Below are 20,640 nucleotides of genomic sequence, written 5' to 3'. Positions count from 1 at the left end.
ATGTGGATGACGCGTTGACACGTGAAAAATTATTTGAAGTTTCAAAGGGTGGAAACTCTTTAGGGGCGTGCAGGTGACGGAAAAACTGATTTCTGGTTTAGAAATTTATATTCAGAACAATAATTAAAATAACCATAAATAACATATATGAAAATAGAGGAAACTGAATCACAAATTTTAACCCAATCTTGTTTAGGTTTTGGTTCAATACTGTTTAATAATCCCGCCGTATACAATAAAATGATCCACTTCACCTTAATTCAGCAGGAAAGATTGTTCACGCATTCGAATTGTACTCTGGGGGTGACGTTACGGAAAGTAATGGTACATCGGCCTCGTCAATTGGATGTTCTTGAAAATTCATCTGGTTTAAAGCTTTGCCATTATTATTCGCCATTTGTTTTCTTGCGCTTGGTACTGGAGTGCTTGGAAATTTAGCAGGTCTCGACTCTTGTGGTGTCGACTGAACGGTACTCTCGCACTCCCCGTTTAACCAATAAGTCACCATAGTGCCTTTCCCCTGAAACAAACAGTCTCGTTGTGGAACTTACCACATTCGCGACAACTCAATCATCTACCTTTAATTCGACTTCACCTCTTCGCTCTATGTCGAAGTTGCCAAACTTGTCAAGAAACTCCTTGGTAGCTGGGCTTATGTGTATTCTCAGTGGACATCCGTTGGTCTCCATTCTGGAAGCCGTATTGACCGTGTCTCCGAAGAGACAATATCTTGGCATCTTGAGACCGACAACTCCCGCAACGCAAGGACCCGTGTGGATCCCTATTCTAAGTCTCAAACGCTTCTCCGACCGGTGCCTAATTTTGAAAGTCTTGACCGCCTTGAGAAGAGCCAGCGACATCCGTGCGATCTCTCTGGCGTGCTTGTTCCCATTCCTGACAGGCAGTCCCGATACTACCATGTAGGAGTCACCGATGGTCTCCACCTGCAATCGAAATTTCAACCCGCGCCGTCTAAATTGTTTCCGGTAGTTACTTTGTAGACGTCGAAGTTTTCTATGATGGAGTCGAAACAGGTGTAGAGATCGTTGAGAAACTCCACAACTTGCAGAGGAGTACTGTCAGCGGACAGAGCCGTGAACCCTACAATATCGCTGAAGTGTATGGTGACATGGTCGAAAGTTTCAGCAATGACGGAGTCGCCAGTTATCAACTGCTGGGCCACACTTTTCGGCAGCAGTTGATACAGCAACTCCTCGCATTTGCGCTTCTCTTCTAGATAATCCGCCGTGCGCTCCTCCACCAACGACTCCAAATTATTCGCGTACTGCTCCATCCGCGCCAGAAGATTGTCGAGAAGGTTGCCGTCGCTTTCTCTGTAATGCAATTTCGTCAATTTTACATCTCGCAAATGAAGGCGCGCTCCTAATAGGATTTCAGCTTGTCACCAAATCAAACATGATAATTTCGTTTATGGAAAAAAACGAGTTTTCCTTTGACGTACTTGTTTATGTGCTTCAGTCTGTTCTTGAGAGACGAGAAGTCCGGCCTGTCCGCGGCGTCTTCGGACCAGCACTTCCTCATCATCGCGGCGACCTCCTCCTCGCACAGAGCCTCTCCCAGAGATGGTCGCAGCGGTTGGCCCCCATTTGCGTCTGGTCCCTTACGAACAGCGTCGACTTTTTCTACGGAAAGTTACGCCGTTAGGTCGGGCATCGAGCCAATTGAATAATGTGGCATTGACCTCCAACGACTTCCGAAACTTTGCTGAACCGCGGCCAAATTTTTTACCACGCGGACGATTGTCACCCGATAAGGTTGTTAACTTCCGAATTGACACCGAGACGGAGTTTCGTTGATTGACGACAATTTTAATTCCCCCTCTGATCGGACATTTTTTCTTGATTTTCCACACGGTGTCGAGATAACAGCTCGAGTGTGCGGTTTCCAATTAATATTGTCGATATTTATTAGCCTTCAGCAAAATGATGGAGCGACTGGGGCGTAAGGTTGCTTTTTAATTTTCTTCCAGACATAAAGATTGTAATCGGTTCCAGAGAAAACGTCTCGGAAATAAAATAGCGATTGCAGATTTATTCAAGCAAATGCATTACGCTCGACAAAGTAAATACAAAGTGTTGCCAAAATAGTGTCACGACACAAAAATTATTTCCTTTTCGGCAAGATTTTTTTAATTAAACTAAAATTACAATTTTATCACCTCGACATCATCCTCCACGAAAACTCAACAACGTTTAATTATTTTAATGAAATCTTCAAGTACGCCGCTCTAAAATTTTCAATTTTGTCGAGATCTAAATTTTTGCAAGTGGTGTTGTTGAAGATTATGCGATATTCCAGACATAAAGAGTCATTACGTGACATTTACGCACGACAAATCGATCCAGAAAAAAGTGCTTCGTGTTAATTAATATTTAATGGGTAATCTATTGCTCATTAGGAATTTAGAGTCCAGATCCAGAATGTCAATTACCGGAACGTATTTTCGTAGTGTAAACTGTATGATGATTTAATTATTAAATTAAACACAAGACGGCAGAAGCCCACTAAAGCGTAAATTAATTCAGGACATGTTCTACGCCTGGATTCGATCTAGGGCTCCACTTACACCATTTATATTCATTGAAAAATCTCCAATGGCTCACGTGGTGGAAGAAGAAAAAAACGGAAAACGTGAGAGCGTTCCGAATTATTACAAACTTAATCAAAAAGACAACAACACTAATCTTAACTTATTAAGCTGGATCGGCGATCTCAGTTTTTATTCAAGTAGCGACGACGAATTTATTTATGAAATTTTAATATTTTCGGGATTACATCGGAGTCTCCTCCGCATCGCGATTGTCACAATTCTGTCGGTTTCATTAATTAAATGTTGAAATACTTTTTTCGAGACGTTCGAAATTAATACGTCAAATTTTTCCACGGAACTTCTTTAATCAATGGGCGAAACCCGAGCTGGCTAAAATTAGAAGAAAACAATTATTGCGCTTCTAAACCGCTTTCACGTCTCTTCAAAATGTCTTTGTTACTTTTACTTAAAAGGTTTCAAAGTTCAAATCTTAATCTCTCGACCTAAAATGAAATACAGGGCTTGGTGAAAAACGGGACTTATTCCGGTCGAGTGCTTTGCTCTTTTTTCTACGTTTCATTTTATTTGCCGAGCTGAATTAAAATTACTGATCAGAATAACACAATTATAACGAACCACTTAACTGAAATAATATGCCTGTACCTACATATTTTGCCGTAAGGGTTCGGAACAGCTCGTTTGGAAAATATTTTCGAATCACTGCCAGGCCCTAGGTACGTCTCAAGCAGCAACAAAATATTGTTTGTTGAATTTATTTTCGCGTGAAACTCGATCTGTGAGTGAAAACATGTATTTTATTGTCGATAAAAGAGTCGTTCAAGGGGGATAAATTAATGGTAGTCCAAAACTCACCCTTTCTATTGATTGGCACAATCGTAAAAAATTAATTAAACTCCGCCGAACAATAACTAATTTGCGCTGTTTTTGCTCATTTTTCGGAGATTTAAGTATCATTTCTGTACATCTTCAAATTGAGTGGAGCGGTTGGTTTATGAACCTAATAAAAAGCATTCGAACACGAATTTAAACGAGACGAAAGAATAAATATTTGCCGACTATTATCTGGCTTTTTGAATCGAGAAAACGTCAAGAAAACGTATTAAAACCCCCGTCGCGATATTTAATTCGTTGTAGAAATTGCGCTAAAAAAATTTTCGCTGACGCTTTTAAATTAACAAGAAAATTTACGTTGGTCGTTTTGTGTTCAAAGTAAACTGACGGGAGTCGTGTTTTTCGCAGAATTATTAATAAAACCGACCTCAGTTACGTTAAAAAAAAATCAGATTTGGCTTTTTGTGATTTACGAAACGAGAGGTGAAAGAATTTGCTTAATCAAATTCTGTAGCAGTTAACCAAATCATTAGAATAATTGGATTAAGAAGTTCGCAAGTTTGATATTCAAGTAGCGATGAGAAGACGCTAGGTCGTAGTAATTTTGGTCGTTATTAAATATTAAAATATTCTAATGCACGAACGGGGGTTAGTCGAAGGGTTATTTGTAATCAATTCCCGAGAGAGTTGCGAGGGAGCAAAATATAAATCGCGGTACATTTAGCAAGTTTCGAAGTAAAACTTAAAGTTTCAGACCGAGGGATGAAGACATTTGCGTTTGTTTGGCGAGCATGCGAAAGCGTGGGAAAACAAAAAGTGCGATCTGGAGAAGTTTTAAAGAAGATTTTTAAATGTGAATCTGTATGGTGCGAACATAAACAAACCGTCCGGGAGCAGCGTGGTGGTTGATGAATTAATTACACATGGTTTACACATCGAAGCAAAACGTGAAGAACAATCGACATGGTTTATTTAAGTGACTACAAAAATAAAAGGGTGCATGCAGAGTGCGTTGAGTTACTTAGATGTTTGAAGCGATCTTCAAGAATAGCATTGCAGTTATCACAATTAAGAGTGCAATGCGGTCTTCGGACTTCCAAAAGAGGACTGACGGCCCTCCTTGGTGAAGTATTCGAGTCCATCTCCAGCCCAGAGCTTTCCGGCGGAAGGGTCAAAGACATGTCAGAGCTGGCACTTGCCATGTTGTCTAGAACATAGCAAACGTGCGAGTACCGTTCTTAACTGTGGTCGACGTCCTACTATCATTCCGACAACTGACTTGCCACTGCCACACGTTGAGAAATCAATGTTTCTGCGCAGGTCCATTTTAAGCGATGCTTGAAAGCTCCACTGATAGAAAACTGCTCAAATCTCGCGTATTGGCAAATCTCGAATTATCCCTCCGGCATCGCTTCGAATCCTTCGTGGTGCGATAAATAAATAAATAATCGGATGTCGGCGTGGACGCGCGCAATTATCTTGATCAATTTTTCCCGACATTTAGAATAAGTTTGGCGAAGCGACCGATTAAGCAATTCATTTCGCGTTCACTACTCCACGATCAAAGAACCTGGCGAAGTGGAAAATTTTCTTTCATACGTCCGACCGCTTTACGCTTCGATTAAAATCTGATACAAAGAAACCGTTGCCAATTTAATTCGATGATTAATAGAAAAGCTACTGGAGACGAACACGAACTGTCAGGATAACGCAACTCGCTTATCCTATTTGTAAACAAACCGCCAACACGGATCCAGTTAAGTGGTTTTTCCTTCAATTTATTATCGCGATTAATTTAATCGAAAATCTCACTCTTATCGTACAAACTTTGAATTTCCTCCAGCGCTTTCTAACTCCAATTAACATCTCATAGCCGAGGTCTTACTACCCGAACGACGACGCTCAATGCCCTCTTACATTATCAGATAACTGAGCGTTCGACAACAACCAGACAGGGATTTATCACGTCTCGTTACCGCATCGGTCATTGTCTATAAATTTCTAATTTTTATTTATGTTTTTCTCCGACGGAAGATGACAACTCAAATAAAAATATGAACGTTGTGGTAACGAAAATTTATTACACAGATGGGACCTGCCGGTTGGTTTATGGGTTGCTGTTATTGCATCCGTATACTTCATTCCTTCAGAAAAGGCGCTTCGGACAATCGCACGACAACGTAACAATCCACAAAAAGCGATAAAACAACTTAAAGTGCTTGAGTTTTCAACTGACACCGTGTCGTCGGGATCTGAATACTGAAGTTGGTCTGGAATTGCAAAAATTTACGCTATAACTCCTCGAGCGACGTTTTTTAAATTTGTCGAGAGCGATTTATGTAGCGATTTATTCCCAATAAGTTTTATATATAGTTATAAATTTATTTGTAATCAATAAAATTTAAGAATTTTATATTTTATGACGGAATATTATTTTGCAAAATCTTGCATTTGAATAAATATTCTATTGAAGCTCGTCGAGATTAGGCTAGATTTTTTTAGTTGGACTCGGGTAAATCGGATTTAAAAATCTTTTCTATAAATGATTAGTTTCTGTAAGGAAAACATAAACATAATTTTCTTTATTTTTGTCGTTTTTTGACATTTTAGACACTACCAATTTCCACAATAAAAAGATTAAAATCACAATCGAATTTATGTATTTTTTGGATGGGCTACATTGTAAGTACACAACAAAAAAATCAAATTATGAAAATGAGTGGGAGGATAACAGTACAGAATGTTAACAAGCAAGTGATTCTGAACGCGTAGAATCTGCGAGAAAATAAGAAAAGGAAAGCGACAAAAGAGAGGGATTAAATTTAAAATATTTGCAGACGGAAAATATAGAAATGTATGTGCGTGGGGCAGTTTGACAAGGACAAGAACAATTAGGAGTTTCATCACGAAAACAGGGAAGACAAAGAAATGCCCACTACATACGGTGTCGCACTTAAAATGAAGACACTTTGATGTATTCGTTATTTTTAGAAGTAGAAATTTGAATTTGTGCAGAGTCATATAACTTCATAAGTTGCATCTATTGAAGCACTCAATTCAATTGTAAATTGCGAAGCCAGCGAACTGCGATCTTACGAATATCGCCAATTTTCAATAGTTTGGTTAGTGATCGAGACATCAAAAGAAGTTATTATAAAAAATTGTTCAGAATCAAATTTTGACCCCTTGTGCCAAGTTTCAACGCAAAATTCGTGTTTTGATTTTTTTTATTGATTTTCAGTAATTTATTTTTCCAATATCATTTTTGTTTCAGTATCTGTTACAGTTTTTTTTTAACAAAGAATAAATAATGTGTTCTTAACCCTCCATCACCCGGCGGCACAGCAATTTTGCCGGAGTACATACACTATTACGGATAATACTATCAAGTAATAATGCAGTGCTTATCAACATAACTACCGGCGTCTCGCTTCCACATTTTGACTTTTTTGTGTTTTATGTTCTGTGTCAATGTTAAGGAATTTCCAATGTGTTATTATTTTTTCATTTATTTATTTTTAACAAGTTCTTTCATTTCCACAGCACTTTCAAAAAACTGAAAATTAAACTTGGAGTGAGTTGACTTTAGGTTACATTATTTAAAGACCAAAATGCGAATTTTGGGTTGAAACTCCATACGTGAGGTTAATACTGAATTCTGAACATGTTTTTCTGATAACATTTTTTGATGTCTCGATCGCTAAGCAAAGTATCCTCCTCACCACCTTTGCAAAAATTAAAATATTTTCTCCTAAAAATAACGAAAATATCAAAATGTCTTCATTTTAAGGGTGACCAGTGAATTTACGATGGATAAATGTAAAAGAAAAATAACAACAAAATTTGAGAAACAAATCAAATAAAATCACAAGAGAAAAAAATCAATGAAATAGAAAGTAGCATAGTACCTAATAGAAAAGAAAATTATCAAAAATATGCATTAATGCGTAGTAGGAACTAGAAAAAGTGATAAGATAAGTGATTTAAAATTTATAGCAAAGCCTAAGGCTCCAAATACAGATTCAAAAATGAGTCCAATAGTAAAAACAGAATAATTATGAACAAACTAAATCAGGATACGTAAGAAATAGAAGAAAAATGATAAGAAAAAGAAAGTGACAAAACATGAGATTTAGAATAGAAAGGTCCACAGGTCAAAAATCAAAATATTTAGTCAGAAAGTACAAAATTTAAAAGAAAGGAAAAAGATAAGTAGAAACTTTGGATTATAATTGGGCAAGAATATGTTTTTAATGGTAAATAAGTGAGGAGAGAATAGGTAAGAAAAACAAAGTAACGACGATATTACCGTAAGCAAGTTTGTAGAAAAAAGTGAAAAAAAGAATAGAATATGGAATGACGGAATAGTACATTCTTCATGAGTCATTTGTTCATTAAATTTCCAACAAGAATACATTCATTCTTTAACAGTCGTGGAGAATAGTACATTCTTCAATGAGCATAAATGGTGTCTATTATTTAAGAGGATAAAAATTCCAACACGAGCCGTAGGCGAGTGATGGAATTGTCCGAGTGAATAATAGCCATTATACGCGAGTTGAAGACTATACTTTCTCCACGACTATACCAAGAAAAAACAATCTTTGAAAATTGAATTTAATTTGACTTTTAATATTTGACAATTAAAATTGTGCTTCGTTTATCAGTTGCTACGCGATGCGCGACGTATTGTTTTCAAACGCATCCGATTTGCGATCTGCCGTTGTAAAATGAAAATAGGAGGGATATGATTGGCCGACAACCGTGGATTTCAGTATATGCTAACACGGGACGTGGAATTGATATCATTCTTTCAATAAATATCCAACAAGAATTCATTCATTCTTTAATAGTCGTGGAGAAAGGAATATTATCAACGAAATCTCAATGCGTAAAGGTTGGAAGAAAACGAATGAACACCGATGAAATTTGGAAGTATTTTGAATAAGTAATTAGAATATTTGAGTAAAATGCAATAATACATAACGATAAACAAAATTAAAGTTGCAATTGATTTTGTATACAATTTTTGGCCGACAGTGAGTGAGCGAGTAAGTGAGAAACGATGGAATATTTTTATGGAACTGAATCGGGATAGGATTAGAAGATAAATGAGAAGAAAAGGAAAGCGGCAAGGACGAGGATTAGAGTTGAAGAGCGTAAATCCAGCTCAAAATATTTACAGTTAGAAAATAGAGAAATTTATATACTTGGAAGGACTAAAAACAGGTAATTTAGGAATTTTATTACGAGAATAAAGTGATTGGAAATGTTTTGGGAAGGAAAATGCCAAAATATTCTTTGATGGGGAATTACAATACAGGGTGATTCTGAAATAAGTTTGGAAAAAAAATGTGGAGTATCCTTGACACAAAATAATTCTGCGTAAATAACTTTTGGAGGTGAAATCAAAAGGATGGAAATTACCTAATATCCTTGTATTTTCGACGCCTATGAATAGGGAAAATTTGTCCGAATTTGTTCACTTCATTAGCAACCATTATTACATCAACTCCACAATAAAGTCCTAGGTGCAAGCACACTGCTTTGTAAATGTTTCTATGGTAATGATCGAGAGGAGTAATGTCATAGGTGAATATTAAAGCTTGTGACTGACGGGCACCTTTTACCTTTGATGATTATTGTTGCTACACTACCAAGATAAACAGGTAATCACCTTTAACTCAGCACCGTACTAGCAATTTTGCCCAATTTTTTAATCATTTGTATCTCGAAAACGAAAAAACTTTTATAAGAAAATGTTTTGTCTATGGCTTCTTCTCATCATCACCAATTACCGGTTTTTTTTCCAAACTTATTTCAGAATCACCCTGTATATACATAGTAAAAACCGGTGTAAAAAAGACCACAGGAAAGTATAAAAACAAATATCAGAATATCACAAACGGATTTACTGACAAAAAGGATTGAAGTATGAAATGAGTGATAGAATGACAGAAAAGGATATTTATCGAAGCAAAACATGAGAGGGAAAATATAGGAATTGATCCAGATGAAGTGGGTTTAAAAGGAAAACATTAGTCTGAATCCGCAGAGTTAGTAAGAAAAAAAGCTCACGAGAGAAGGCTTTTTAATAAGAGAATTTATATCCAGCACGATATATTTTCAACTAGAAAGCGCACAGCGGTATCTAGATGGAATAAGTTTTTAAAAAAGAAAGGGAGAAAATTGAAAGCTTTAATCGAGGAAAGTGAGAAACGTATGATAAAATATAATGAGAAACTGTCAAAGAAAAAAAAGGGTATTATAAAAGAAATATTTTTTCAGGCGTAAACATCAAATCAAAAAGTATAAAAAATTGGAGTGGCAATTGGGAATAGTGATCTAAATCAACAAGACAAACAAATGTAAATAGACAATTTTAATCAAAAACCTATTCAATTCTGTTTTGTTATTACCTTATCGCGCGCTTGTTTACCTCACAAATGATTACTTTCCAATTTCCACCGTTAACTCAATAATAAAAATGATTTTGCCGTGTTCTACCCCCCCCTCGAAAACCCGTGTCGCAACTGGCAATACATTTGTGCTCATCCCGCATATCTATTTCCGAAACCCCCGTTTGTTGCAATTTCTTCGTCGACGAGTTTGTGGTGTTTGTGTCGCAATCAACCGATAGTCTACCGGCGCAATCATGTTGAGTGCACCTAATTTAGTGATTTAATTGTCGTGCCGGGGCGGTTTTAATTAAACATTCCACTCTCGCACACGGCCAAAATTTTCATCCACACATCCGTGAAAAATACGCAAAGTTAGCTTGTTGTGTGTTGTTTGTTTAACCTTTTCATGTCGCTTTTAAAGAGTTTCGTACCCCACTCACGTGATGTAGACGTCCAGGGCTTTGCAGTTCGAAGGGGAAAATATGCGCAGCTTTTTATGGAATTTGCACGAATGGGACAATAAAACAAGTTAAATACGCTTACCTCTTGCCGTTCGGAATTCCTCCAAATGGAAAACTCCTTGTCGCTCGATAATTTCGTGCATTATTATGGCGAATGAGTATATATCTCCTTTCTGCGATCCCTCCGGAGGCGGATTCTCCATTCGAAGGAGCTCCGGTGCGGTCCAGAGTTGCCCTAAAACAGCATCTCAACAATTCGTCGAGGACTTCGGATAAACTTACGTTCCCAATAACTATGAGACTCTTCGTTATTATCTACGTCGTTCGAGTGCTTTCTTAAAAAGTGCAAACCGAAATCGCTTATTTTTAACACAAATCTGTTGTCCACCAAGCAGTTCGTCGATTTTAAAGCACCATGAGATTTTATAACCGAATGATGTAAATAACTCATTCCGCGGACAATATCCATAATCAAAGACATCTTGAAAGTGGTGTCGATTTTGACGTTGTCATTTTCTAAAATATCTTGCAGACTGCCTTTCGGACAGTATTCACTTAAAATACAATTCGGAATGTCTAAACAAGCACCATAAAATTTCACTAAATTGTCATGCGACAAGTCTTTCATCACTTTTAACTCTATTAACTGTTCACGATTCAGCTCGATTTTGGTCTCTTGGAGATACTTCACCGCCACTCTGATGGCCTTGTAGAAGCCCACAGTGGTGTACAGTTGACGATCTCCAGCTACACTCATTCCGTCAGCCTCGAAGAACGTCTGGAAAAAATCAAAACTAAATTTTCTTCGTCGCAAATGTGTTTATTGATTCCGCATCACGAATTTCTTTGGCAGGAGGGCGAGTTAAAAATCGGAGAGAGAATTAATGAATTTCAAATAAACTTATCAACTGTACTGGGGTACTTTATGAAAATGCTAATTAGTTTAAGCCGCAACGTTCGCCCCGTCGTTTGCAAAGCAATCAAGGCGAGAATAAATTGAAATTTTACACTTAAGTAATATTATTTTATGACGTTTATTATCTTCGTGTAAATACAAATAGGCAATTTGAGGAAATCGATAGAGAAAGTGCGTCTTTAATTTACTGTTTGGCTTCCTCTGCGAAGAGATGAAGTTGATTGAAAGCTACTCCTGGGTTTAATCGGCAGAAGAACGATATCGTCATAATTGACTTTCCAAGCCATGGAATAAATGGCCTTCTTCAATTTGTAATGTCTGAAAGGAAGGAAGAAGTAGTCGTCGCAATTAGAATAAATCATGGACATACCTATACAGAATTATTCCGACGATCAATACTCCCAAGCATAACACCAGAATGAGGGTGATAAGTAGGATTTTCACCGTGTCGAATTCTAGAATTATTTAAAAAACATGTGAAAAAGTCTTATCTTGTTTGTTGGATTCTAGCCTATTTTTCTTAATAATAAAGCTATGTCAACAAGTCGTGATATAAATCTCGGCGTAGATAAATAGATTTTAATCAATAAATACACGGAAATTTGTAGGCAACAATACAGTCCCAATTGGTAGTTAGTAAATTTGGGCTCGTCGGAACTGTGAATTGAAAGCTCTACGATAGTGATAAGCGAGCAGTTCGGATTGTTATCAAGATTCCTTGACCACGAACCTCTCGCTCTCCCTTTCGGCTCGATTACGCAAACTAAGGCAATATCTGCTCACGAAGGTGAAAAATCGTCGAGCGGAGTTCGTAATCCGAAAAGAATGTGGAAGATAATAGCGAGATAATAAGAGGGAAACACGCACGATCGCGCTTTCCAAAAGGGAATCGTCGAACGGATCTTACTCGGACATAGCGACATGTCGTAACCGCACAGAGGTGTGTCCAAAGGGTCCTTCCCGTTCATCCACTCCACCGTCCAACTGGAGATAGTTTTGTTCAAATTGGTGTACTCGGCGACCACGTCGTACATGTCCGAGGAGTTCATTTGGAGGAGTACGTAGCTGGCGACTCTCTGTCCGTTGCAGTTGATCGAGACGGTCCTCCCGTCTTTGCCTGGAAGACCTGACGGTAACAACTCTATCTGGAGCGATCAAAACGAGCACCTGTATACTTCATCCCCATCATATTTTTCACCAGTTCGTACCCCCCAGGTCCCCTATTAGACTTGGAAAGGGACTCATTCAAAGCGTTGGCGTAAAGGATCATTCCGTCGTACAAGCCGTCGAGGTAAATCGAATTCCTGTTTGATTTGTCGTCGTTGGCGAAACTGGCCTCGTCTGATGGTGCGAATGTGTAAATCGAACGGAACGCTTTCCTTGCCATCTCGTTTCTTTCGTTTGAATCGTCGCTATCGTACCAAGGTTTCGACGGATCCTTGAAACTAGAAATTTAAGTACAGATAGATTATCAGCGATTTACGATATACCAGACGATTTTTAGTGCCTACCTGTTATACGTCTGAAAGTTGAAAACTGTGTACTCGCCGCTTTCCATCATGTTCATTTTGTAAGCTTCTATGGCGAACTCCCGAAGCCTGGTGCTATTTGTGCACGTGAGGATTACTGCAGAATTAAACTCGATTATTCATAAAAGTATGTTCTGTGTCAAATGTGTTCTTCTCTGCGCGGACTTAAATAGATTAGTAATGGAATTACGGCGTAGCAAAACAAAGGAAATCCGCCGCTATTTCAAAAATTGGAGAGGAAGAGATGTTATACAATCCCTCTTGACCGTTATTATTTACACGTGTGACGCTCGCACACTCAAGAGCGCATCATTAGGACCGAGTAATTATCACGACATATTTAACCACAAGTGGTCGGTATCGAAGATCGATCAATAATGAAACGACAGATTTTTCAATTATTCAACTTACGGCCGTACTTCACCCCGACGATTTGCTCCAAGTAGTACCTGTACCCCTTTTGCAACAGGACCAGATCTCCATCTTCATAATCTAGCTTGTCGATGTATTTCACCTCCTCCACGATGCTCTCCATGATGAATTTGCAAGTGTTCTCGCCACCGACCTCGTTCTGTTGGTCCTTTTCATACATCAAGGCGATTTTTCTCCATTTGTACCTGCACACCAACGTTGAATGGATATAAAAGCGATTTGTGATCTTACCTGTTCATTATCAAGTGGAAAAATTCGCCAAAAGATCTGAAGTCGGTGGGACCTGTATTTATCGTCATGTAGTATTCATGGGAACATTTGGTTTTCTCAGTCGAAAACGCGAATGTAAAGCCCCCGGGAGTCACCACGGGCATTCCGTTGTAACCAATGTACTTTGCAACTCGCGAAACACTAGCTAAAATGAAAATTTTATTAGCTTAGAGAATAGTTATACAACGTGTTTCACCTAGGAGTACGAGCCTGACGAAATTTAAACGCAACACAAAATACATTTGACAAAGGGAACTAGATTCATTAAAGATTATAAATTGGACATTCCTAACTAACACAATCGCTGGGGAGCTTTTCAGGGATGTCCAAACTACTTTTTGTCAAAATATGATTTATTACACCTAGTTACTCATGAAAATTGAATATTGGGTTGCATTTTGAGTTTGTCAGGCTCGTACTCTTACGTGAAACACGTTGTATTCGGTAACTATCAGGTGCGGCTCTAAGTTATAAAGATAGATTTTTCCAACTTTAGCAATTAGAGTTTATTTAACTTACCTAAACAATAATCACAGATCGGGCCCAGTATAAGATTGGAGCATCCGTTACTCGCAGGAATTAAGTGTACAGTTGCGAATTCCTGCTTACACGCATCATTATAATATTCAAAAGTGAAGTCAAAGTTAAAGGACATATTTTTTATGTTCCTTACAAATTTTTCTAATGTTTCGTTTGCCTGAAAACACGAAATACAATCATTATTCGGTACGACAAAAATATTTTCGTGAAGTGAAAACAAACGGTGAGTTTAGTAGATATTCGAGAGATTAATATGGACTACGGACCTGAGTCGCACATATTTCCCTAGTCCTTTTTTCAAACAAAAAGGAAAACTTTCCGGATAAAATTGTACAAGCAACAAAGTAAAAAAAGTCGTTTTCGCTGCTCAAAAGACTTCAATTCGTGACTTTAAAAGACTCTCGACACATTCGTATTTATCTTTTTGTGTTTGGTTTCTCTTTTTCGGTGCGAATGAAAATGAAATGTTGTTGGAAGAGGATAAAAACATTTTGATTTATCGCAAAAGTGGCCACGAAGATTCTATGATTCATTTGAACTTATTCTTTTTGTTCACGAACTGTTTTAATCTCGAAAGATAAAGAAAGATAATTATGTCAATTGACATCTAAAAATAGTAATCGACAATTAATGCCGGTTGAGATGGTAAACCACGAACTAGCAAATCTGGTGCTTACAATTTTTCACCAAATTTGGTAAAAATTCCTTGGTAGGTACTGTGTCGGTTTCAAGCAAGAACAAACACGTTTCCGAGACGGTTTGTGTTATTATTTTCTAATATTCTTTAATGGAGTGACCCACCTTCTGTAAGCTGACAATGTAAAATGTAGTGTTTGGCAATATGACGGCGACTTTAATTGAACAGGCCTCCTTGGTGCATACCGTCGTCCAGTTGCACGGACTACTTTGAGAAATTTGGTCCATACAGTTGGTCGAATTTTGAGAGGCACAGTCGCTCACAGGCCATGGCGGAATTTGCAAAATTGAGGAATCCCAATTATAAGAAGTACCAACTCCGACAACGAATAATATCCTAAGTAAGAACATGCTAAACTCCCAAGACCAAGTTCACGACATAACCATCGACACAATTTACGTCCCGCACTCAACGCATTTTATGGAAGCGACGAATATACTAAGTTTCGATACTGTTGTCGATAGCAAATATAGATAGTGCCGCCCGCGCAGATAAACAGATAACTTCCATAATAAAAGTGGACTACATTGTGACATTTAATAATTGATTGAGTTCTGAAAGCACCTCCTAAATCATTACTAATTAAATTATTTAGACAGCAACTCGTTCAGATTTGACGAATCCCATTCGAATTATAAAGATACCCGCTTTTCGGACCAGTCTATGTAGTTATATTTACGGAAACAACAAAATATCAACTGCCTTCGAAAAAATATAAAACTTCAGAACCTGAGTCAAATTTTAACATTCACATTTTTTAGTTATGTCACGTGAAGAACTAGAAAGAACTGGTAAAAAGTTTTATGAAAATTTGCCATCATAATTTTGAATTGTGTGATTGTATTTATTATTAATAAATATATTATTGCGTGATGTTTCTTAATCATTGACAGATACAGTAAATTGTGTTTCAATATTTCAAGTCAATAACAGAATAATTATTTGACATATGGTTTTTAATAAATATAGCATATGGCAAAAATTAATGAATTATTTTCATTATCTTTTTTTACTACTAGCTACTGTATCTTAATAGCAATAATTTATCAATAATAATGATCACGTATAGACAATATGAAGTAATAAACAAAAATCGTAATTTTGATTGGTGGAGATTAGCGAATCTGAAAGGATTTAAAGGAGGAAAATAAAATTTTATTCTCGTGTGGACGCTGCAGTCTTTTAATTAATAACGAATCAGCGAGAAAAGTAAACAAAATAAAAAGTAGATATAAATCCGGCTTGAATTTTTTAACTTTTGCGGTTTTATTCCACCTTTCTGCCTTTGTTTCCCTAAGAGGATAAGTTAATGAAATAAAAATTTTAGGGGAAAGTCTCAAACTCCGCTTAGAAGTGTTCATTCTTCTTTAAAAATAGAAATAAGTAAATATTGAATTTCTGACAGGGTGAAAGCTTTCAGTAGGCATTATTTATTTAGGACGGGACGAAGGTTCACATTAAGGATGCTCAAATGATACGTAGTTGGAAAAAATCTAAACGATAACAGTTTTATCGATGAAATGTTTATACCATCGATCAATCAAGTCATTTTATAGCGTCACGACGATACGTAATACATAATTATATATTTTATAAAATATCCTTAAACATGTCACAAAGAATTTGCGTTATAAATCTGGACACACTGTCACATTCCTTATCGTTATTTCTCAAACCTGATAAATACATCATTATCAAGGTGTCAAAGAGACGATAAAAATATTTTTAAATTCCCATTCATATCTGCGACAATAACCAACTCATTATTTTGTATCGTACATTTTCAGCGGTATTGTGCGTGATACATGAACGGTTCGGTTCTTCTGCGGAAAGAGGAAATGTATCATTAGAGCCCCCCATTGTGCAGATATTTGGTTGTTTTGATTGATTTCTCATCTCGAATAATATCACATGAAATCGATATTATTTCCTGGTGCCCACGACTACCATTCAATGTCCCAAAAAATTTTCCCACCTACGTATTCTTCCAGTAAAGTCTGTCATACAGTTTTTGTGTTTCGGGAGTCGTCTTGAGCAATTTTCCCTCACGGTTAAAATCTTGAATATTTTAAGAGCAAACATAGGCAACACGTAAAACACCAAATCGAATCAATCACAAAGTCTACAGTTTTTTAGTTACAACACGCAAGGCTCATATTTTATGGTGTTAAAAAACGATTGAGAAATGACACGGAAATACATTTTTTCTATTTTGCACCTATAACACAGTCAGTATAACACTCAAACGGGCTTCGAAAAGGAGCTTTTTTCGATACTCGTTTCAGGAACATTTACTTAAATTTTTAATGTTGACAGTGACTAATAGTGAGTTGTTGCTACTTCACGACGCTTTAAATTCAAAACTTACAATTGTTCGTCTATTTACCAGCGTTACCAACCCTTGTATTTGCCAAATATAATTTTCCTAGCGTTATGTTTTGATTTTTTTTTTTTTTTATTTAAGGGGCAAAAAAAAAATATATATATATACTCGTTTTATAAGCCATTTTGTCGCACTTGTTTGTTTATAGCACTCGTCGCTGCGCTCCTCGTGCTCTAAAAAACGCGTGCGACAAAATGGTGTCTTATAAAACTCGTATAATAAATTACTATTGGGCAATCTCATATTTTAGGCTTTAGTTTGGAACAGGTTTTCAATTGTCTTATTACGTTCATTTCTTTTTAGTCCAGAAATTAAATGTCATTTTGGGTGATTGATTTAGGTATTTTAATCTTTTTTGTTTTGAATCTTCCCTATTTTTGGATGCCTTAATTTTGCGGACTAAGAGGTCTGGACGTTTTTATATGATTTAATAATAATTAGGAAGTTTTAGATGTTCCAATTTTGCCTGGTCCAGACATAACGTCTTCTACTCCACTTATAAAATATTTACTCTTTCATTACAGTATTTTACTTACAAACTGAAAGAGACTCTGCGCTGTATGAGTTGATTCAACTTTGTCGGAGTTCTAATTAATTAACTTGAAGCAGAAGTATTCACCTTTTATGATATTTTAGCTATCTACTCAGAAATTTCATAACTTTGAATAATGATCAGATTCGTAACGACCTTCCACTTAATCCCTCTCTTTGTAAAAGAAAAAGGTTTCTGGAATATTCCAAATTCCAAATATCTACCAGATATTTACAGGTCCACTGTTAAAAATTATTTAAGGGAAACAAATTATTAATTTCGGATATGCTATAATAAAAATTAATGACAATATTATCAGCGGTATTAAATGTATAGAGAGTGAAGAGGCAGATGTTTGATTGACAAAGCCGCCTGCAAAGCACTGGATATGGAAAAAAATAAACTAATGAAAGTAATAAAATTAGTTCAGTGGGTTTTTTAATATCTAGCCAGAGCCATGCATTTCATTTATATCCATTAGTAAGGCTTCTCGCAATAAAATAATACAAAAATTATAAATACGGCCCCGGCAACTAGAAAACAAAATTTAATTAAAATAATATGTAATAAAAATATACAGTATGGAAACTACTTATGGAATAAATTCAATACTTAATTTCAAAACGAATTAAATTTTTGTAAAACACTAAAACATCAACTTTTATTTCAGAGTGCGCTGGTTTTAAATTACTGGATCTGTTTGTGACGTCATCTCCTTCAGACGTCATACGCATTTTTTTTTTTTTTATATAAAGTTGGATTTTCCTCGTTAAGGTCAAATTATTTATTTTTTGGCAGTGTGATTTTTTACTTCAATTACATTTTAACTGTGTATGTCACCAATAAGGGCTGATAAAGTAACCATGTCACATGTCATGCGTAGACTGTGGAGGTTAGGTCGGGATAGACATTTTTCACTTCTTGGCTACACTTAATTAAGGCAATTTTCAAATTAACTGTTAATAAAACCTTCTTTTTTCTTTCCGCCATGGTAAAATTAACCAGGAATAGGATAGGAATAGAATTTTATGAAAAAATCTGTGCTTTATTTCACACGTCAAACTAACATTCAAAAGACGTCAAATCGCTCTAACACGATAATGTGAAAATTACTAGGAAAGGACGCGCAGGTTTGCAACATGACAACAATTTGACAGGGAAAATCCAACGTGACTGAGTTTTAAATATAATTAATATTTATTATTTAATTATACAGTATGTCCCCGGATTGAGTTTACAAGGGGAAAAAAATTGTATTTTTGATTTTATGTAAAAACTTCAGAGGAATAACATTTTTTGCTTCATCTGAAACCCCCATTTCCGTTATTAAAATCTCAGTATTGATACACTGTATTCTTAAATTAACATTTTTTGTTAAAATTTGGACTTGGAATTAATTTTTATGTTATAAATTTTATTACAATTGGCCTGGTTTTTTGACAAACAACTTATTACTGTTTCAAAATGTTGTCTTTAGAACAAAGAATTTATTTAATCCAATGTTTTTTGTCACATAATTACAAAATTTCCCAACAGTTATGTATCAGGCATGGGCGTTCAGAAGCTTAAACTTCGATACAGGGTTGAATTATGTACAGAAAACGGCGCATAGTTAATAGAATAGTTTTATATTCAATTATCATTTTTTTCAAAAAAAAGGAAATTATTTTTTCTGCATTTTCTTTGATTTTAATGTTAAGTCTTCCTCTATGTTGAAAAAGACTTTTTAATAACAGAAATGGGGGTTTCAGATGAAGCAAAAAATGTTATTCCTCTGAAGTTTTTGCGTAAAATCAAAAAAAAAAAAAAATCCCTCTTGTAAACACAATCTGGGGACATACTGTATATAAAAAGATATCATGTAGGATTTGTACAAAAGCTGTTAAGAGTACTATCCAAAACTAAAAGAAAAATTATTGCAGAATTTAAAAAAATAAGTGTGACGTCATAGCTCAAAATGGATGACGTCATGAACAAGTGAAACAACAATAAGTATTACGAGAAATAAAAATTAACCTGTTTCAGTCGTTAGTTTTGAAATTACTGGATTTATTCCATAAGAAGTTCACACAGCATAAAAGGATAACATAATTATAATCGTGTCAAAAATAAATTACTCCCTAGGATTTAGGAATATTCGTTACTAGGTTGCTATAAATTTGGTTAGGTTGGAGGCTATGTGGTTTCTGGTGACAAACAAAAGATATCGTAACCGTAAGGCAGCGAATTCCTTGTAACAGTTGCATATGGCTCTATTTCTCGCTAAGTGATAGATGATTTTTCGTTTCACAATCAATTCTGGTTTCTGGCGGCATATTTAGTTGGACTTAATCTCTCAATTCATAGTAACCAACCTTAGGCATTCAAAATTACTTTTAGTTACACACAACATGAAAAACGTTATTTCCTTATATTTTTGACAGGATTATAGAGACAGTGGGCCGTATGATTTCCCATTCGTTAAGGCTTTCATTAGCTAAATAATTGATTAGACAAAGTGAGAGTATATGCCAAGCACTATGTTAGACAGAGACAAAACAATTTAACGACGTTCTTTAACTTTAATGAAAGGGAAATCATACGGCCCATTAGGTTTATTATTAGTTTTTTTAAGACGTGACCATTTTTTAGCTACTGTTGATATTGGTAATAAAAAGCAACATTTTTTTGTCTAAGCGCTTCTATTAAATTCCGTAACTGTACCTCTGTACCTAATGACACGTAAACTGACGAACACGAATTTAGACTTGGTGATTATATCCATTTTTAGTCATATTAAAAAACATCATTTAATTGCTTATTAAAAGCTAAAAAATAGAGGTTATATAAAAGAGCTGAATGTTAGTTGATAGTGAACTGAATAAATGAAGTTCATTTTTATTATTTATTTTTTTCAAATGTTACGATACTGTTTAGAAGCTAATTGGTGGAAAAATAAGTCTCTTCGTGCTTATCAAGATGTGAAGCGCTCTCTAGTAGCAAAAAATATTACCCAACAAGAACTCTACGTCGCTTTACAGGTTTGCAATTTTGCCGCGCAATTCATTACTCTAAGGCAAAAAATAAATAAAAACCG

General features: G+C 35.9%; 1 protein-coding gene across 1 annotated transcript; it reads right to left on the bottom strand.

Annotated features, from left to right (window-relative positions):
- Window positions 1-89: 89 nt before the first annotated feature.
- LOC138140036 (atrial natriuretic peptide receptor 2-like) lies at window positions 90-15,104 on the bottom strand. The gene is made up of 15 exons (XM_069060714.1): window positions 14,754-15,104; window positions 13,932-14,109; window positions 13,374-13,557; window positions 13,122-13,327; window positions 12,693-12,807; window positions 12,349-12,626; window positions 12,089-12,298; window positions 11,552-11,636; window positions 11,370-11,499; window positions 10,548-11,043; window positions 10,348-10,500; window positions 1,463-1,643; window positions 995-1,334; window positions 579-944; window positions 90-520 (listed from the first exon to the last, which is right to left on the bottom strand). The coding sequence occupies exons 1-15, from the start codon at window positions 14,997-14,999 to the stop codon at window positions 278-280; spliced, it is 3,411 nt and encodes a 1,136-aa protein (XP_068916815.1). The 5' UTR covers window positions 15,000-15,104; the 3' UTR covers window positions 90-277.
- Window positions 15,105-20,640: the final 5,536 nt, after the last annotated feature.

The sequence above is a fragment of the Tenebrio molitor genome, chromosome X (genome assembly GCF_963966145.1).
Source record: "Tenebrio molitor chromosome X, icTenMoli1.1, whole genome shotgun sequence".
In the NCBI taxonomy this organism is placed as follows: Eukaryota; Metazoa; Arthropoda; class Insecta; order Coleoptera; family Tenebrionidae; genus Tenebrio; species Tenebrio molitor.
The sequence above is the reverse complement of the archived record's forward strand: the minus strand, read 5'-3'. Positions and strand labels throughout refer to the sequence as shown.